The sequence below is a fragment of the Pyrgilauda ruficollis genome, unplaced genomic scaffold, assembly GCF_017590135.1.
Source record: "Pyrgilauda ruficollis isolate IOZ18807 unplaced genomic scaffold, ASM1759013v1 scaffold95, whole genome shotgun sequence".
Classification (NCBI taxonomy): Eukaryota; Metazoa; Chordata; class Aves; order Passeriformes; family Passeridae; genus Pyrgilauda; species Pyrgilauda ruficollis.
Window position 1 is genome coordinate 1007879 of NW_024531599.1, and position 19600 is coordinate 1027478.

The following is a 19600-nucleotide window of genomic DNA, read 5'->3' on the forward strand; positions in this document are numbered from 1 at the left end:
TATGTTTTGTGCCATTATGATACCTGTAGGTGCTTTGGTACAAATGGACAGCAAATTGTATCATGAAAATACCATCAGAGAATCAATGAGTTTTAAAGCAACAAACTGAACGTGCTGAGCCACCTGCTCTGGAAGAGGAGACAGTGAAGGAACATTTACAAGACCCATAAAGCCAATCTTCCATTCTGAAATCACATTCAAATCAAAGCACTGGTGGTCTTCTAGAAAGGACTAGTCTCAAACAAGATGGACAGGAGGGTCAACATGCCCAGACCGACACAGGTGTCAATCTGCCAGGGTCAGCACCATCTTCACAGCCACCTGCACATCTCAGCTTCTGGCAACAAAGAGCCTTGAAAAGGACTGAGCTGAAGGCTCCTTTTCACACACAGGGTGTCACAACATAAACCATGCTGAAGATGGCCTTATGATGCCTTTCTACCTGCAAAAAGGACACACAGAAATACATAAGACAGACAGACAAAAGAAAGGCAATTCTCCAGCCTGGAGCTATTCATCTCTCACCACCATGTTTCCAGAGCACAAGAGCCGACAGCTCAGAAATTAAATACTGTCCCCATAAAACATCAGACCTCGAATCTAACCTGGCAAGCAGGGAGCAGTGTTTTCCAACTGTCTTAGAAGCTGCCATTAAACCTCCTTATCCACATAATTTAGAGGGGGTGTAAGCCATTCAACAGAGTTGGACTGGATGATCCTTGTGGGTCCATTCCAACTCAGAAGTCTGTGATTCTCAGCAGTCTGAGCCCTCCTGCAGGACATGAACTCCTCAGTGTGCCACTGCCCTGCTCTGGCATTCCTGGAGATGACTTGGGCTCCACACATGTTCTCCAATACAGTAAGACCTAGAGGAAGAGACCATCTTCCCACAATGGGTAATTATCCTCAGGTGATATGACACTGGCAGTAGTGCACACCATCGGGGTGGTGCGTGGTGCTACCTGGATGGACCAGAGAGAGGGAACAGAAGCCCCACTTCACCAGCAACACACTGATACCACAGTGGAGCCAAGTCAGACACACAGCAGCACCACTCCACAGCTGCAGCTCTTATTTCTCTGCCTTCCCCCTGCAGACTCAGGCACTGCTTTTATTTATGTTCCACTAAAATCTAGAGACAACAAAGGTTACCAGGTGAACTCTCCTCCAGAGACGGACAGTAATGCATGTGCCATCCCCAAGCTGCCAAGTGGTGCCTGTTTCCTCAGCAGACAGAAGATGCAGGAGCAGGTGAGAGACTGAGTTGTTGAGATCTATCAGTTGCCAAAGGGTGACATGGTGGGAATAAACTTCTACCATGTCCTTAATCCAGATTAGACATCCCCTATTCCTCCAGAGCACATGTACGGAATCAGACAGGACACTCCCCTTGAACAGTTCAGCCTGTTCCAGAGGCTTTGACTGGGCACTGCTACTCATCTTGTGCAAGCACTGGCCAGATCCACTGTCACCATGCTGCAGGGAGCTCAACTGCATCCTCCAAACACCTGAACCATCCTGACCTGGCTAAAACCTGCCTGGAAGAGAGAGCAGCACACACCACACAGGAGAGCCAACAGCTGCATTGGCCAAACCACATTACACAACCCAACCCATGAGCAGCTTAGGAAAAGAGGTGGGGGCAGAGCAACGCTGCCCCAACACACCCAAGAAAATGGCATTAGGAACCTCCTGAAATGGATGTTATATCCAATCCTTGTGTTCAGTGGTTCTTGAGGAGTTTTTTTCCTCCACGAATGCTAAACCATTTTAAAACCACTTCTAACATCCAGCAGCAATGAATTCCACAGAATTTGCACACTGGGGCAACAGCCTAATTCTGTCTGTTTCAGATTAATTTTCCCTGACAGCCCAGGATATTCCATGATTCTGTGATCTCAGCTTTATGAAAAGTTACAAACAATCCCTCCTCACTCACCTTCTCTGTAGCTTAATTATTTCAGGGCCCCCATTTCTGCTAACCCTCTCCCAGGCAAAAAAGCCAATGAATTAGGTCCTTTGAAAATAGAAGCTTTTCTACACCTCTGTGAGTGTCTGTGCTGCCTTTTTGCTGCCCTGCTTGATCCCTGCAGGAGCAGCAGGCCAGTAATGCATGCAGCACTGGCTGTGGAAGCATGAGGAATTTATATGGCTTTGTTCTCTGTTCCCTCCTTAACGGTCCATTTGGCTTATTGGAGCACGACAAAGCAGTGATTGGGTATTTTCAGGGAACTCTCCACACAGACAATGGGATTTCTTCTCCCGAGGACAATAGTTAGGACCGCCCATAACTTTTTAGGGCATTATTTGGACTGGCTCCCCTTCCCCCAACACTGCTCTGCTGACCAACACTGACTAGTTACACCTTCTGTGTCTGCACTCAACACACCTTGTGAAATCATCCTGTAAGTTGTGTCACTGATTCTCACTCTGGCTGAGCAGCACTATCACCAACTTTGTACAACCACTACTCACTCTGCTCCACATCATTTACAGATGTGCTGAGCAGCTCAGCTTCAGCTGGGACTCCTGACCCTGCCAGTCAAGAGCTGTGGTCAGGAGCTCAGTTTCTGCAAAAGTTTCAGCAAGTGAACTTTCTAAGAGCTTTCTGGGAGTCCCAGGACTCCTTCAAAGAATTCTTCTGACACAACAATTTCATGTGGCTGTCTCTTCTAATTCCAACTGCTTGATTTTAACCATAACAGGCAGTGCAAAACCCACACCACTCCCCTGTACCAGCCCCTGGTGCTCTTCACCTTGGAGCCCTCACTAAAGGCTGTCCCATGTTTACCAGCTAAGTATTAAGCTGGTCCCTAAGTGGCAAGTTTTACAGCCCAACTTTTGCACAGTGATTGAATGTTTGAGTCCCTCTAAACTCTGAGAGATCCATTCTTTAGCACTTGCTGCTTATGGCAAACTAGTAAGTGGAATTGCTTCTACTCAGGCTTCAATCTGGAAGCCCTGGTGTGTCTCCTGCAGAGGCTCCTCAATGTTGCAAGTCAACATCAGCACAAGGAATTTGGCTCTGCAGTCCTTCTGTACTGAATGTACCTTCCCAAGCACCTTCGCTGGCTTTGAACACTTCTGAAACCTTTTCTGTTTCTGCAACATTTGAAAGCATTTTAAGTTTTTATGACTTTAACTAGTTCTTCCTCAATCTCTTTTTGCCCTACTTTCATTTGTTTTGCATTAGAAGTGCCAACACTCTTTCCTACTCCTTCACTTCTACTTCAGCATCTTCTTCATGGTGCTTAATGATACATTTTTTGCTCTTTTAAAGCACTTGTGACACACACGATCTGCATTTCTCTACTTCAATAATACGGTGCTGGCACACACCATAGCTCCTCCTCTTGGTTTTTGCAACCTTGTCCATATCAAAAACAGCACAGAAAGGAGAATATAGTTTATTCTTCCCATGCTGCCTGACCAATACAAGAGAGGAGGAATCAAAGGTCTGCAAAATAATTCCCTGAAAGAGACCTCAGGAGCTTTCCAGACAAACCCCCATGATCAAAGCAGAATCTGCAGCATTAGATCAGGGTGCTCAATTTTCCAGGCAGATCTTGGAGATACTCAAGGATGGAAATAACACAGTTTTTACAGACAATCTGCTTAAAATTTTTCTTATGTTCAGTTGGAACCTCTTGTTTCAAGTGCCCATTTATCCCTCAACCTCTCTCACCTCTCAGTGTCCCCACAATCTCCTCATAGTTACCAGAAGCTGCTGTCAGACCTACACCCAAAACCCTCTTGCTTCCCCAGTGGAAAACCCCTCAACCTCAGCATCACCTCAAGCAGTGAGTGCTGCAATTCCCCCGCCCAACCCCTGCCCTTTTGCTGAACTCACTCCCCTTTGCTGCTGTGTCTCATCCTGGGGGGTGGGAGCAAAACTGCCCAGGTATCCCAGGTGTGGTCTAACAAGCACTGACTGGACAGGGCTGATCACTGCCTCTGATCCTGTGCTCCAGGGCACACTGCTGGCCCTGTCCAGCTCACCAGGCACTGGTATTTCCTGGCCCTTTGTCCCAAGGCTGCTCCCTGGCCAGGCAGTGCCTGACCCACATCCCAGCAGTGGGTTCTCCTGTCCCAGGAGCAGAACGTGCTGTCTGTCCTTGCTGAATTCCTCTGGCTCTGCTCCTGCAGGGCTCTCTGGAGAGCAGCCCTGCCCTCAGGACATCAACTGCCTCCCCTCCAGTCTGGTGTCACCTGCAAGCTGCTTGTGCAGGTGCCCTGCAGCCTCCTCCAGGTGACAGGGACAGATCCTGCACCAGACCTCAGAGTTCTGGCACTACAACCACAGAGAATTATCGGGGACTTCAGCAGATTTGTAAAAGCAATAGAAGGGTGGATGACTCCATTCCTCTTACCATAACATCCACTAAATACAATTCTGCAATCCTGGGCTCTCAAAGGCACCTCAGGGACATCCATTGCCTAGAACCCTCAGAAAACATTATTCTCTGGGAATCTGTCACTCAGACTGTGGAAAGGTTCAGACTCTTTGGGGAGAAGCTGTCACTGAAGTAGTAGCTGTGAAGGCCAAGGCTCCATGGTCAATGAAGTTCCCAGCACTTCCAGACTTGTGCTGCTGCAATGTCATCAAACCACTCCATGAAACACCAAGAGCTGTGGGGGCGACCCACAGAATTCCTGGTAATGCCAGGAAGAGCTAAGCTGAGTGTGGTACAAGCACTTTAAAGGAATGCACAACAACAAACATTTTATCAAACAATCTGCCTGCCTTCACTCCCAGAGCAGCAAAATCACAACACCACTCTTGACCCTATCTCACCCTTACACCTTCCCTCTTTGTACCACAAACTGCCTCTGGTAACACTTCTGAGCTGAAGTTCAGGAGCAGAAAGAGTTCACAAAACACATCCAGAACAGTGCAATCAGACTAAAGGTAAAGCAAAATTTCCAGGAGGGTCCACAAACAACCAGCCCATCAAGCTGCCAGGCCACAGGCTAAACTTCAGGCCCAGGGTTGCAGTGCTGCACTATCCAGCTCCTGTCACAGCAGATCATCTCCAATCTTCCCATGGTTTCTACAAACTCCAGTGATTTGGGCAGAAGCAAAATAAAATGTTAGCATTAATAGGTTTTTTTAATGTATCTTCCACACAGAAAAAGCAGCCAGCGCATGAACTAACCTAGTGCCACCATAAAAAGGCCAAAAGAGTAATGAAATTATTAGAGACACTGCTTGAACTTGGGGTGTTTCCTCACTTAAAATCTCTCTTTCCAAAGCCACAGGCCAGTTGGCATCCAGCTCCACTGTCCTGCTTATCCTCAGCTTTCCATAACAGACAGTGGGGCTCTGTCACTGGAGTTTCACACTGGATGGGGGCACAGCTACATCCTGGCCACCCTCAACCTCAAACACACCATGCACAGATGACAACCTGCAGGACATGGGCACATGTGGGAGCAGGGCAGGGTCTCCAGATGGAAGGGCTCTCCATGACCCTCATGTGACCATCCTGGGGACTCCAGCTGAGGTGGACCAAAGTACCCAGAGCAACAGCCCTGCTGCTTCACCACCTCGGCCCCTCCAGAGCCTACCGTGGTGAGCTCAGAGTGCTCCTTCGTGCCCAGCTCTCACACAGCCCCCCAGACGCAGCCGGGGGCAGAGCCCTCCTGCCCCCCTGCCCAGAGCAGAGCCCCGAACACGCCCGCTGCAGGCGGGGGCAGCCCGGCCCTGCGGCACCGAGCCCTGCGGCGGGGCAGGGGCTGCTCGGGAGAGAGACACGGAGCTACTGGAGCGGGTCTAGTGAGGCCACAAAGATGATGAGGGGTCTGGAGCATCTCTCTGGTGAGCAGAGCCTCTGGGAGCTGGGCTTGTTTAGTCTAGAGAAGACTGAGAGGGAAATCTTAGCAATCCATACAAGTACCTCCACGGCGGGTGCCAAGAGGTTGGTGCCAGACTCTTCTCAGCAGTGCCCAGCGACAGGACAAGGAGCAATGGCCATAAACTAAACTACAAGAAGTTCCACCTCAACATGAGGAAGAACTTTACATTCAGGGAGGCAGAGCACTGGAACAGCTCCCCAGGGAGGTCGCTCTCCGCAGACACTCCAAACCCACCGGGACGTGTCCCTGTGTCACCTGCTCCAGGTGACCCTGCCTGGGCAGGGGCTTGGCCTCAATGATCTCCAAAGGTCCCTTTCAGCCCCAACTATTCTGTGATTCCGGGAGAGACATCGGGCGCACACCGACAGCCGGCAGGAAACCAGCCACAGCCGCCCGCTCCGGCCGGCTCGAGCGACGAGGCTGGAAGTTTCGGCCGAGGCCAAGGCGCAGCCATGAGGCGCCGGTACCGGGAATGGCTCTGGCGGCGGCCTGGGGTCCCCCCATCGCCTCAGCGCGGCCCTCACTCACCCTCCGTCACCTCCAGCACCTTCACCTGCTCCTCAGCAGCGGCTCGCACTGCCTGCACCGGGCACAGGATCCCCGTCAGCGTCTCCACCAGCGCCTCCTTCAGCCCCTGCGCCACCGGCCCGGCTCCGGGCCCGCCGCCGCCTCCCGCCATCGCCGCCCCCTCCGCGGGCCGCGCGCGCCAAACGCACCGCGCGCCGGGGGGAGGGGCCGGGCCGGCGCCCGCACACAGCGCTCCCTGGCGGCGCGGCGGACCGCGGCCATGGCGGGTCGAGGAACGGCGCCGAGCTCAGGAAGGGCCGGGAATGCCGGACCCGGGCGGGACGAGGGACGCTGCCGGGCCAGGGCACCGCTCCTCCGGCACAAACCTCCTGGCCGGGCTCCCGGCGGTCAGCACAGCCCGGTGCGGCCCCGCGCAGGGCGAGGCCGGCAGGGCCGTGCACGGCCAGCGCCCTCACAGCCCCGGGCCCGCCCCGCGAGCTCCGGCCGAGCGCGGAGCTCAGTGCACGGGAACGAGAGACCTGGGAAACTGGCCGGGAAATGCAGCCCCCAGGCAGGAGCCTGCACACCCCACGGGCCGGAGCGGACTGCAGGATCCCCGTGCTGGAGCCAGGACTGCTGATTGACTGATTGGTTGATTGCTCTCTCCCTTTAATTAATCTCCTCATTTCTCTCTTCCCTTTCCTCCTACCCCCTATCCAAACCCCACTGCCTTGGGCTTATAGCGTAGAGCAGAGATTAACAGAGCAATTTCTATGACAAGTGTGTGATTTACTAATAAAACTTTGATTTTTTGTGGACCCTCTGACTTTTGTCCTTTTCCACCAGGAGCATCCAGGGCTCTTGGGTGCTCGCTGCCCTGTAAGGGTGGGATGCCTCAGGGGCAGCAGGGACTGAGGCAGTGCCCAGGGTCCTGTGGAGCACCCGGAGCCCCCAGAGAGTGCAGTGAGCCCCGGGGTGCAGGGACCAGTCACAGGGAGGAAATCCCCACAACCTCTTTCCCAACACACAGATGTGGTGAACACCCAGTGTGAGTCTTGAGGAGCCCACCTGCGTTCTCAGCTCTGTTTATTTAGGAAGTATAAGCAATTTCACAAAGCATTATGAGTATTAAAAAGCAGTATTGACCCATACAAAGTGGGCTTCTTACCTGGGGATGGTGATGGAGCTGTGTTTTGGGATGGGGACAGCAGTTCCCAAACACTGTGAGAAAAACACTGTGACATTTTCTGTATCCAGTAATGGTTTGGTCACTAAGTCCCCAGAAGTATGACAGCAATTTGTCTACAGACACAGTCCAGTAGCGGGGATGAGCCTGGCAGCCACGTTCAGAGAATCACAGAATCACTCAGATTGGAAAAGCCCCCCAGGATCATCCTTGTCACCAGCCCAGAGCACTGAGTGCCATGTCCAGTCATCCCTGGGGCACCTCCAGGCACGGGGACTGCAACACAAGCCCCGGCAATGCTTCATCACCCTCTGTGTCCAAGGAGCCCTGTGCTGCTGCACTTCTGCACTCAGGCCACCTCCAGGCTGGGGAGCACCTCTTTCCACTGAGAGCCCACCAGATCCCAGCCCATGGGGAGGGATGGCTCTCCTTGCCCACAGCACCTCCTGTTTGAAAGCTCTGGAGGTTATCAAGGGAGCACCTGCTCACTGATGTGCTGCCACCAGCAGTACTTGGGGTTTAGTCTTGCTCTTGTACTGTCTAATAACAAATGTCCAAGGCCAGGCTGGACAGGGCTTGGAGCCACCTGGTCTAGTGGAAGGTGTCCCTTCCAGCAGCCCAGCGTGGAACAAGATGGGCTTTAAGGTCCCTTCCAACCCCAGTCAGTCTGGGATTCTGCAATTCCACCCATGTCACTTTTGCAACCTGAATTGAAGATTTTCTGTAAAAGCAGAGGGAGCAGCTTGAGATCCTACACAAACCCAAGCCTGGGCTCAGCTCCCTGCAGGCTCAGTGAGTGTCCTGCTGCCCCCCCATCCTGCAGCCCCACAGCTCCAGCCCTTCCCCTCTGCCAGCACACATCAGCACCAGAACCCAGAACCCACCTGCCCAGCACCAACCCTCGGGCAGGTCCTGCAAGGGCACCTGCAAAGCCAGCAGAGGGGACATGAAGAGCCTCTGGAAGCTCCTCTGTGCTCACCTGAGACACAGCCTGGGCAGCTGTGGTGAGAGCAATCAATTCCCACCTCACTCACACAAACTTCCCAAGAATGAGCTCGGATTTCCTTCTGCAGAAGTTGGGGTGGTGGGCCCCATCTTTCCCCCCAGATAAACAGGAGCAGGGGCTCAGGCCATGCCAGCACTGCCCACACCCCAGCCAAGCCCTGTTCTCCCTGGCAGAGCACAGACTGCACAGAGAGGCCACTCCCAGCCAGAGGAATGGCCACAACCACCACAGGCTGGGACTTTTGTAGCAGGACAAGGGCACATTTCAGCCACGCTGCTCCACCCAGACTGGGCCCTGCCCTGAGCGGCACAACCAGGGAGCTCCTGCCATTCCTCTGTCATTGCTGGCCCCAGAGAGGTCTCTACAAGGGGAATATTTGATTTTTCTCACTTGTTCTTCCCAATCCAAAATGCTGCTTCTGCTGGAGGAATAAATACCCGTTTATATAACGTGACTTGTGCAAGCTCAGGGTCATCACTCATCTCTGCACTGTCCCAGGATTTCAGCTCAATGGAAAACACAAGTGAGCTGCTGCTGCACCAAAACCAGTGAGGCAGGAGGTCCAGATCTCTTTTCCTGGGAAACAAGGGACAGGACAAGAAGCAGCAGCCTCGAGTTGCTCCAGGGGAGGTTCAGGTTGGATATGAGGGAAAATTTCTTCCCAAAAGGGTGGTCAGGCCCTGGCACAGCTGCCCAGGGCAGTGGTGGGGTCACCATCCCTGGGAGTGTTCAAAGATGTGTGGATGTGGCACTTGGGACATGGCAGTGCTGGGGGAATGGTTGGACTCAGTGCTCTTGGAGGGCTTTTCCAGCCCTGCTGAGTCTGTGGTTCTCGGATCCCATCACACCAGGCTCTCACTGCCTCTCAGCATCAGATCTGACACATCTCTGCAAGTGTCTGTTTGGAAGGAACAAAAATGATCACAATGGCAACAGTTTCCTCTGCCTTACAAACACATTGCAAAAACAGAGGACGAGGTTTAGGGAGAGGAGGGGTACCCCAGAGCAATGCCAGCCCAGCCCAGCTCCTTTTAGCTGAAGTGATGCATAACCACTCTGAAAGCGTCGACTCATCTTTCTGTACTTGTAGAAACTCCATTTATTTGAACCTTCCAGGCTTTTCCAGGTTTGAATTCCCACCCATGTGGGCACTGAACAGGCTCTTCACAGGTTTCTGCAGGGATTCCTCATGCAAAGTCAGCACTCAGAGCTTGCTGGTCAAAGACTTCTGCCTCCAAGCCCAATCCCAGTGCTGTCACCCCTTCTTCTGACCTTCTTTAGGAGGACAGTTCCCTCCCTCCCATTGGGAGGAATGTCCCAAAAAGACATTCTTGGCATGCAAAGGTGTTTTATGATGAACTCCCTGTTTCTGCTTTTGCTGTTTCAGCTCAAAGCACAGCTCTGAGCTCCCCCCACAGACCCATCCCCAGGAAGACCCCACAGGAAGGTGGCATGGGACTACTGGAACCAGCAAAAAGCCCCCTAGAAAATATCAGGGCAGCACATGGAGCAGGGAAAGGATTAGCCTGGGTTAGAAAGTGCTAGCCCAGCCTGACCCCTGCTTGGTTAAAATTTAACTCCAGACAGTAACAAAAACATGAAAAGCCAAAATCCCAACAGACACCAAAGCAGTCCAAACACTTGACCCACACTCTCCAATATTGGTTTTATCTTCAATAAAGCCTGGATGATGGAGAGACTCTTCAAGTGAATTCCATGTGCCTTAGACAGGGGGCTGCTGCTTTTACTTTTACATGTTTAGAAGCCCAGCTCTCACAGATTTCAACAAGCACCACACACACATATATATATATATAAAATCTGGCCCAGTATTATGATTACACAAACAGCTAAATTCCTTTAAAACACTACTGCAAACAGTTTTTCATAATTTGAAAAACTGAGATGCACAAGAAGGCTTTTTGAAGCTCCACCTCTGAATTTAGGGTACATCACTAGTTCTTTTCAACCACCTGGCAGCACTCCTCCCTCTAAGCAAGCGGAATTTTGGACCTGGCAGTCTATCACATGACCACACCTGCTTTTTGCCATAAAATATTTGTTCCTTTTACCCAAGGCCTTTTTGCAGGAACTCCCTGATGCCAGTCTTGTCTGTGTCTAAGAGCAGCTGTGTGTTGAACATGCAGTTCCATTATTCTCCTGTGGCTGCTTTATCTCCTCTTCCAGACAGACTTTTATCTCCATTGATGCTCTCGGTGAGGAGCTGTTTCTTCACAGACTGAGGTGTGCACATTCTCAAGGAGAGCTCTCAGTATGAGGCTTGTTTCCTTCTAAATGAAGTATTGCCATTTGTCAGGGCTGTACCTCAGCCACTCTCTCAGAACAGCACACTCATTTCTGGATTCACAGAAGAGCTGTCTCAGCTCCTTATATTGCTGTGTGTGCACTCTAGAGAAGGTTCCTTCCTGAATCCTGTGTGACACGTGTAGTTGTGTCCTACAGACATATCTCCTGCAGCCAAAACATTCATCATTCCCACGTGTTGGTGTTTTGTGTGCCCTGGCAGGGTCCTGGCAGCTGAACCCCTGCTGGAAGCCCCAATTCCCTGAGCTGCACTGACCCTGGAGCAGCCCAAGCACCCAGCAAATGCTCCCCAATGTTGGTTTTATCTTCCATAAAGCCTGGATGATGGAGACTCTTCAAGTGAATTCCAAGTTCTGTATCCAAAGGATAAGCTTATAGAATCAGAATCCCTGGCTGGTTTGGGTTGGAAGGGACCTCAAAGCCCATCCAGTTCCACCCCCTGCCATGGCAGGGACATCTTCCACTGTCCCAGGTTGCTCCAAGCCCCATCCAGCCTGGCCTTGGACACTTCCAGAGATCCAGGGGCAGTCACAGCTTCTCTGGGTACCCTGTGCCAGGGCCTGCCCACCCTCACAGCTAAGAATTCCTTCCCAATATCCCATCCAACCCCAGTCTCTGGCAATGGGCAGCCATTCATTCCCCCTTGTCCTGTCCCTCCATCCCTTGTCCCAAGTCCCTCTCCAGCTCCCTTGGAGCCCCTTTAGGCACTGGAAGGAGCTCTAAGATCTCCCCAGAGCCTTCTCTTCTCCAGGCTGAACACCCCCAGCCCTCCCAGCCTGGCCCCAGAGCAGAGGGCCCCATGGAGCACCTTTGTAGCACCTAAAAAGGTGTCAAAAAAGGAATCAAAGCCCTGAGTCTTCCTTGGGTGAGCCACAGGTGCTGTGTGAGCACCCTGGGCTGCTCTGATGCTCCCAGGGTGCGACACAACACAGGAACATCCCATGGACTAAAGGTGGCACAACAGGTACAATCTCAGAGTCTGGGCACATGGGATAGGCAGGATTTAAACCTGAGTTTTCAGCCTGAAATCCACAGGCAGGGTTAATTAACTTCATTTTTGTCCTGTTTTATGATTAAACAAATGTAGAAGCCATAAACTATTCTTATTAAATAATTAGGATCTGAGCAACCCAGGGAGGTTTGATGTACTTGGTTGCTACATTAGCAAAATAAATAAAATAAAGAAAAGCAGCAGAATGAGGTAAGAGAGACCTTTTCCCTGTTCTGGCTTAGCCTTTGGAAATCTGGGGTGCACAAAAGGAGGGGTGAAAGGGGCAGCTCATCCTCCCAGACTCTGAGCATGTTCTGCCCTTGTCACGCTCCCTGAGGATGAGGAATGTGCAAAGGGCACACAGCAGAGCCCACCCCAATGTGAACAAATCCCTCTCTTGTTTTGTTTAACAGAAGTCAAACCCTGATTTCATCAAGTCTGAGCATGCACACAGGGATGAAACCCAAGGGCAGAGTCTGTGGCATGGCAGGCACTGTCACCTCTTCCAGCCACTGTCCAGGGGCCACAGCTCCAGCAGGAAAGAAGACACCAATCCTTCAGCAGCCCTGGGCTGCAGGCACAGGTCACCCATTGACTGGGGGCTCCATTTCTTGAACAGTTTCAAGCAACAATGTGGTCATTTCCAAAAAGTTGCACTCCAATTCTACTCAGTCAATAATCCTGATAATGAATGCTGCTGTTGGGACCCCAGAAATCTCCTCTGACATCCCGAGCCCTCCAACTGACAATGGCTAGTCCTGTATGGAATTACCATGCTGAACTTAACTGCATCCCATTTCCTCTGGCACTTTTTGATAAACGGCCATTTCTTCAATGGAAAAAAATAAAGGGGACACAGAGAAACATGTAATGTTTCATGAATCTGTAATGATTCAGCTGCATCAGACACTGTGCCAGCTCCAGTTCCAGTTTTCTGTCTGTCCCCTCTGAAAGGAACTTATTACAGAGTACTGTTTTTCCCCAGCATTGCACAAAGATTCTTCCGAGAAAAAAAAAGGAAAAAAGCCCCATTTCTCAAAGCATCCTTTTGGTACTTAAATTAAAAGGACCAGTTACACCAACCAGTTACACCATGGAAGCATAGACACAACTCCTGTGCACAGGCTCTCCCTCACCCCAGCACTTTCAGACACATCACTTGAACCAGGCTGAAGATTCTTTTAACAGTCAAAAATTAATGTTTTTTTTTTTTTTTAAAAAAAGCCCAAAAAACAACTAACCAAACCCCTGTGGGATCAAATTTCTGCACAGTTCTGATCCCACCCACAGACCTTCCAGGTCACCATCAGCCAGAGATGTTCCAAGGCTCTGCCCTACCCGAGTGACTCTCTGCACTTCTGCCCATGGGAAAAGAGGTAAAACCAGCAGGGAAAAAACTTACCAGCAAATTCCTCCTGGTGATGAGTGGAGGGAACACCAAGCCCACCACGGTTCTGCTGAGAAGAAGCTCTCATGGAGAGTGCTCTCCCTGGGACAAAGATCTCCAGCCCTCCCGTCTCCCTGGGCTCCAGCAGCTCCACCTCTGGCAGCCCTTGGAGCCACATCCCTGTCACCAGGCCCCTTCCAGCTGTGTCCTGCAGAGTGATTGCCCTCCAAGGGGTTTGGGTGCAGCCCCATGAGGGAAGTGCCCTGTGGGCCTGAACACCAGGCTGTGCTGCTCAGAGCTCCAGTCTCCTCTGGCAGCAGCGAGGTGCCACACCTGCAGTGCCCCAGCTACAGGCCCTGAACAGCCTTTGGGAGAACCACAAATCTCCTTGTTCCTCAGGCTTCTGGGCTAAATGCAGGTGGAAGCAGCTGAAGGAGTCCACCCAGAGCAGAGCTTGCTGTGGCCACCAGCCTGGGCTGTGCAGAGCCAGCTCCCTGTGGGCCACACAGGAGGTCACTGTGGCCACCAGCCTGGGAGGTGAGGGAAGGTCTCTGCTTTGGTGCAGCTGGGCAGGGTTGGCAGGAGAAGCTGCCCCAAACCTTTGCTTCCTGTGTGAACCCTCCATTCCTGCCTCTGACAAGTCCCCAGTTGTGCCTTCAGCTCTTCATGCATTCAACTTGCAAATAATTTCAGCTTTGGAAAAGCTTTGAAAAAATCTTGGAAAACTTCTTTTTTTTTTTTCTTTTTGGTGTAACATTTTGATCTCTCTCCTCCTTCCAAACCTGAACAGACAAGAATCACCACAGCTTCTGCATTGCTTCTTTGGAAGGTGATTATTTCTTGGCTAAGAGAACCCAGCGATGCAGTGTGGATTCAGAGGGAAATAAAACTGCATTTCAAACTCTCTAAAAACACCAACATTTAATTTTATAACATAACCAGGGGTTTATTCCACAATATAAACTGCAACATTTGATACAAGCTACCCAAAAAAGGAGAAAGCCAAAATACAGCTGTGGCAATTACTTTACAGATTTTTTTTTCCTGTCTTCTACATCACAGGGCCCTCAGTGACACTAGGATCTAACATTTGCTGTCTGTACATCAACCAATGCTAGAAGCAACACGCTGTTCAGTTGTCATTCCAGTCACTGAAACCAGACATAGAAGTTATTGCTCAGATAAATAAACCTAGTCTACGAAAAACGAGGTGGAAAAAAACTAAAGTCTCCAAAGAGTTAACAGAGTAAACAGGGATTTCCTCAAAAGAGGATTATTGGAAAATTCATGGTGCAGGGGTTTTTTTGTTTGTTTGTTTTTGCACCCAAACCAAGCTGAATTAAATACGTCGGTAAATCCCAGAGGTACCTGAATGCTGTACAATAAAGGTGCATTTGTCAAATGCCTTCCCAATCGGTGGAAACCCCTGCAAACAGTCAGCATCTCAAACCTCAACAACCACAAACAGATCAAGGGAAAATACAAAAGTGTCAAAAATTGTTCTGAGTTCTGGAAAATGATCCCATAAGGATAGAAGTAGCACCATTTGCAATCTGGTTCTAAAACCAGCCCCTGTGGCTTAACTGGAAAACTGGGAACCTTCTTTACTCGAGTCCTGAAGGGTTTGTGGGGTTTCACTTGCGGCACTGGGCGTCCTTGCCGGCGCAGCTGGCGCAGATGTAATCCTCCTTCTCTGCCATCTCCGGGGAGATGCCCACACAGACCTGGTGGAACCACTGGTTGCAGCTGCCGTCGCACTGGACCCAGTCGACCTGGTGAAGAGCAGACACAGGGTCAGAGCAGGGCCAGGCAAAGCGTCCCACACTCGTGGGTCATCCTGGGGCTCCTGGTCTATTTACAGGAGAAATGTCTGATCCACAGCTGGCTGCTGCTGGATGTTCACTGTGCTCCCTGCTCTCCCGGGCTATGGGCAGGGCACACCCTCCCTTATCTCCCCACTGCTTTCCCACCTATCAGAGACTTAGCATCCCTCTTCTCCATTTCCAGCGTGGATGGGCCTGAGCAGAGCCCCAGGCCCTGGCCCCACATCAGAACCCATCCACACCTGTATCCCAAGAGCAGCCAGGACACAGTGTCTGCACAGCAGCCACCTGCTCCCTCCCATGGTGTGTAGATGTTCTGATGCCACACGGCTGCACCAGGGCAGGTGGGGTCGGTCCTGCCCATCCCAGCTGCACAGACACAGCCCTGGGTTAGCCAGGGCCTCTCACCCCCCTCATGAACAGCTTTTCAGCAGTCAAACAGTCCCAGGGCAGCTCCCTGCCCCAGATCACAGCACTAGGAACACCATGGTGGGTCTGCCCCTCCTGACCTCATCCCCCTCGGGCTGGAGGCAGTTCACAGCTGGGCAGATGGCATCCTCATCCTCGGAGTCCTCCTGCTCCGAGAAGGACGTGTCTGAGGGCAGCAAGTGGCTGTCGCTGCAACGCTGCAGCTCCAGGAGCCGCTCCCGCTCTCTCTCCAGTTTGTTACTGCACAGATCCTTTGAGTGACTCAGTTTCAGTTTCTTCTTTTTGGGTGTTCTCATCTTTTTTACTCTGGCTCTCTTCTCCCCACAGAAGGTCTCTCTCTCGAAACGCCGCTTCAGTTTTCTCTCCATGTAACTAAGCCCATCCTTCTTCCCTCGGCAACACTCATTCTATGGGAAAGACATTTGGCAAGGTTGGAAGTATGCAGCTAACACCCATTATCCTGTTATTTCATACCCTGATTTTAGGAATAGGTTTAAGTACAAGTGCAGTGTTTGACAGTGCTGCATTTTCAGTAGCATGAGATGTGTAAGAGGAGCCAAGGGTAGGGTCAGGCACCAGGGACAGAACTCAGAGAGAAAACCATCCTCATTTCCTGACTCCGAGCCCACAGCTTCCACAGCAGCTCCCTGGGAAAGCCTCAACATAGGACAAGAGTCAAGTGTTCAAGGCCAGGATGGGACTTTGAACAATCTGATGTAGTGGAAGTTGTCCCTGCCCGTGGCAAGGGGTGGAACAAAATGAGCTTTAAGGTCCCTTCCAACCCAAGCCAGTCTGGGATTCTGCAATTCTATGAAATCAGGACAGATGTATGTAAAGTACAGAGACTGACCATAAACACATATCTAAATTTCAAAAATGTATTAGGCCACAAATTGTATTCATTATTTTGTAACTAATTTATTGCCAACTTCTTGACTCCTATTGCACAAGGAAAATGTATTTTCATGAAGTGCAGCCACACTCACAAGGCCCAGTAAAGCCCAAGGGCTGAGGCAGAGCCCCTCCCCAGGGTGCCCCAGCTCAGTGCTGCTGTTGGACACTTGCCTTGTCACTTGTGGCTGTGCTGGGTGACCTCTGCTCCGGCTGCAGGGCCGGGCTCTGCTTCGTGAACAGGGCCTGGTACAGCTCCTGGATCTCGGGCAGAGAAACCTGCAGCAGCTGGGCTTCCATCATCAGCTCGTCCAGCTCGGTGCTAACGACTAGTGTGAAACACAAGGAGACACAGCAGCAATTCTTCAGTGACAAGAACTGCACAGATAATAAAAAATCTCTGGTATCACAACAAAAAATGGTGAAAGACTTTAAATCTGCAACTGTATGAATTAGTTCTTATCTGCTCCCTCTTGACTGTTCATTTTTAACAGCAGGGGTAAAAGGAAAGATCAAAGCTTGCACAGAAGCTCCTGCACTGTGGCTCAGCACCTTGCCATCTTCCATTCCCTGCTGGTTCAAAGATAAGGCATTGCCATCATTCCTGGCAAATTCTCCTGCTTCAGGAGCTGCAGGAGTGTGACAATCCCCTCACGACCTAAGGAGTGGGTAACATGAACAAACTGAGTGAGGCCTGCACAGGGAGCCAGGAGAGGAGAGGAAGGAAGGCTGAAGACAAGCCTGATGACAAGGTCCTGCTCTGTGGTCACTACCCACTGCTGCTTCTGGCTCCAAAGAGCCAAAGCTCATGCAGGGCTCTGAAACAGTTCCAGCTGGAGAGGCCAAAATCTTTGCATAAGTAACAGCTTATTAATACACTACAACTCAGACATGAAAAATAAATCTTGTGACACAAAGAACTGCCTTGTTTGATGTGAACTGTAACATTCCACTGAAATGGTTTTTCTGACACAGGTATGGACTGAGCTGCACAGATATGAAGGTAAGTCTAGACTTGTGTCCCTGGAGCATTATGCATGAGGAGGGAAGAAATGATAAATAATTTCTGTCACAGTCATAAAATGATGCACAGCTTGTCTGTTAGAGTCTGAGGTGAGGATGGCCCAGAGCTGAATGACCCCAGCAGAGCAGAGGAGCCCCAGGGGGGCTGGGGCAGCTCCAGTCTCTGGACAGTTGTGCTGCAGCAAAGCTCACATGGACTCCTGTGCATTAAGTATCCCATGGGCTCCAGCACCACATCCCTGCTGTTCCCATCCACTCCTACACTTCCAGTGGCCCCTCCTCTTTCCTTCCCTCTTCTGCAGCTGGGCTGGGGCACAGTCTGGGGGAGCTGCTCTTGTGGGAAGGGGCCAGCTCTCCTGATTCCTCATCCCATTGTGCCACAGCTTTTCATTACACATGGGAAATTTCTATCCTTGAGCAATGCACCCCTCTGCCAAAGCTGAATGCTGAGCTCCAAAGTTGCTGAGGAGATGGAGAAACAACCACCAGGGCTATGCAGTCACAGGCCTGCTCAGCCATTTCCTAGTGACCAGGACACCCTCCCTGCCCCACCAAACATGGGGAAAAAAGGAAGGGGCAGGGGGAAATCTCCCAGACCAAAGTGAAGATTACAAACCATGAAGTGGGATGCAGTGCTGTCCTGTAGAGAATGGAGAATGCAAATACATGGTTCTGTTATCCCAGTCATGAGGCATGGAGAATGACATTGCCCCAATTGTCTGTGACACCTAGAAAACAAAACACAGATAGTTTCACTAAACGTGGAGTTTGAAATGCAGAATAACTGTGATAGGATCAACACTTGCTTCTCTTACAGCTACTGAAATCTTGTATCTAGTCCAAAAGACTGCAGGGACATGCCAACAGCAAACCCTGCACCTCCTGACGCTGCCAGGGGCATCTCACCAGGAACCTTCCACAACACCCTCTGCCTCACTAGCCCAAGTGCCTGGGCCCCTTGCAGAATAAGGCTCTCCTCAGTCCCCACTGCTGCTCTCAAGGGAATTTTCAAACTCACCCACATTCCTCACTTTGGCCAGTGTCAAAGCAGCCCAACTCCAGTGGTTACTGAAGAGCTTCTTGTGTGGAAGTGAGTGCTGAATTAGCCCAGATGACAGTGAGAACAGAACTGGGACAGGACAGGACAAGCATGGTGAGACACCAGATTCACCAGAAAACCACCTCAGATCCATGGAGACTGAAGTTTCAGCTCACACCTGCTGGGGCCCTGGCTCAGGCACACTGAGGGACCCAGGCAGGGGGACCTGGTCAGAGGCTCTTCCACTGAGCTTCCCAAGGACCTCTGACTTGGGAAATGCAGTCACAAGGACCCAGACAAGCTCAGCCAGAAACACCCTGATTTGGAAGGTTTACTGACTTAAGGTCCAGACCTCTCAAAAATGGTTACACTGCTCTGGCGGGGAGGAACCTCACAGATCCACACTGAGCTAACACCATCAGCCAATAAAACGAAACTGTTTCAATTTCTTGCCAAAACATCAACTTCTGTTTCCAAAATCTTGGCCAGTCCTTTTCAGCTACACTAGCTGACCTCGCAAAATTATACTTTCAGACCTAAATGACCAAAAAAATATCTCTTAAATACCTAAACACATTTTAATTTCTGTATCTGGACTTGTCTGTTTGAAAAATTTGGTCCACTAGCCACTGGCACAGCTGGGTGACTGAGAAGCAGCTGCAATACCCTGTCAGGTGTTGTGGAGGCTAGTGTTTTAATCTAAGTTTGTGTTTTAACATAAGAAACACAGCCTAACTGTAGCTGGACTGGACTAGTTAAACTAAGGTGTTTCAAAATGTAAAACCAAGAGTACATTCTGTTTTAGGGTGTTTCATGTTCTTCATACAGCTCAGAACATTGATTTCTGCTATTTTTCTGTATTTGTTATTCTCAGGAAAATTCTTTACCTCCTTTCCTTGTGTGGGCTTTTTGCTGAAAGATCTTCACTGAAAAAAGACAAACTGCCTCACTACCCCACCTGAACAGCTGCTGTGGCTAAACCCAGCAATATGAGCAGGATATTCAGGTTGGGAGGTCTAGCAAAAGTGAGGAGAGGCAGCAAAGGATGAAGACACTTTGTTGAAAACAACTTTGTCTGAGAGCCAAGCTGGTAATGCACAGGACAGTTTGTGCCTCTGTCAGTAATTCTCAACACTT

General features: G+C 50.7%; 2 protein-coding genes across 3 annotated transcripts in view; both read right to left on the reverse strand.

The window, feature by feature from the left end:
• Positions 1-6562, reverse strand: part of IPO9 (importin 9) — a 39252-nt gene extending 32690 nt beyond the window's left edge. The window contains exon 1 of the mRNA XM_041489611.1: positions 6385-6562. Within this exon, the coding sequence (XP_041345545.1) occupies positions 6385-6535 (151 nt within the window). The 5' untranslated portion in view covers positions 6536-6562. The remainder of the gene's footprint in view (positions 1-6384) is intronic.
• A 7616-nt stretch (positions 6563-14178) lies between these two features.
• KDM5B (lysine demethylase 5B) overlaps positions 14179-19600 on the reverse strand; it is a 56197-nt gene continuing 50775 nt past the window's right edge. For both annotated transcript variants that reach the window (XM_041489610.1, XM_041489609.1), the window contains exons 24-27: positions 18041-18152; positions 16576-16730; positions 15591-15917; positions 14179-15030 (exon numbers count right to left, since the gene is read on the reverse strand). In XM_041489610.1, coding sequence (XP_041345544.1) covers positions 14893-15030; positions 15591-15917; positions 16576-16730; positions 18041-18152 — 732 coding nt within the window. In that variant the 3' untranslated portion in view covers positions 14179-14892. The remainder of the gene's footprint in view (positions 15031-15590; positions 15918-16575; positions 16731-18040; positions 18153-19600) is intronic.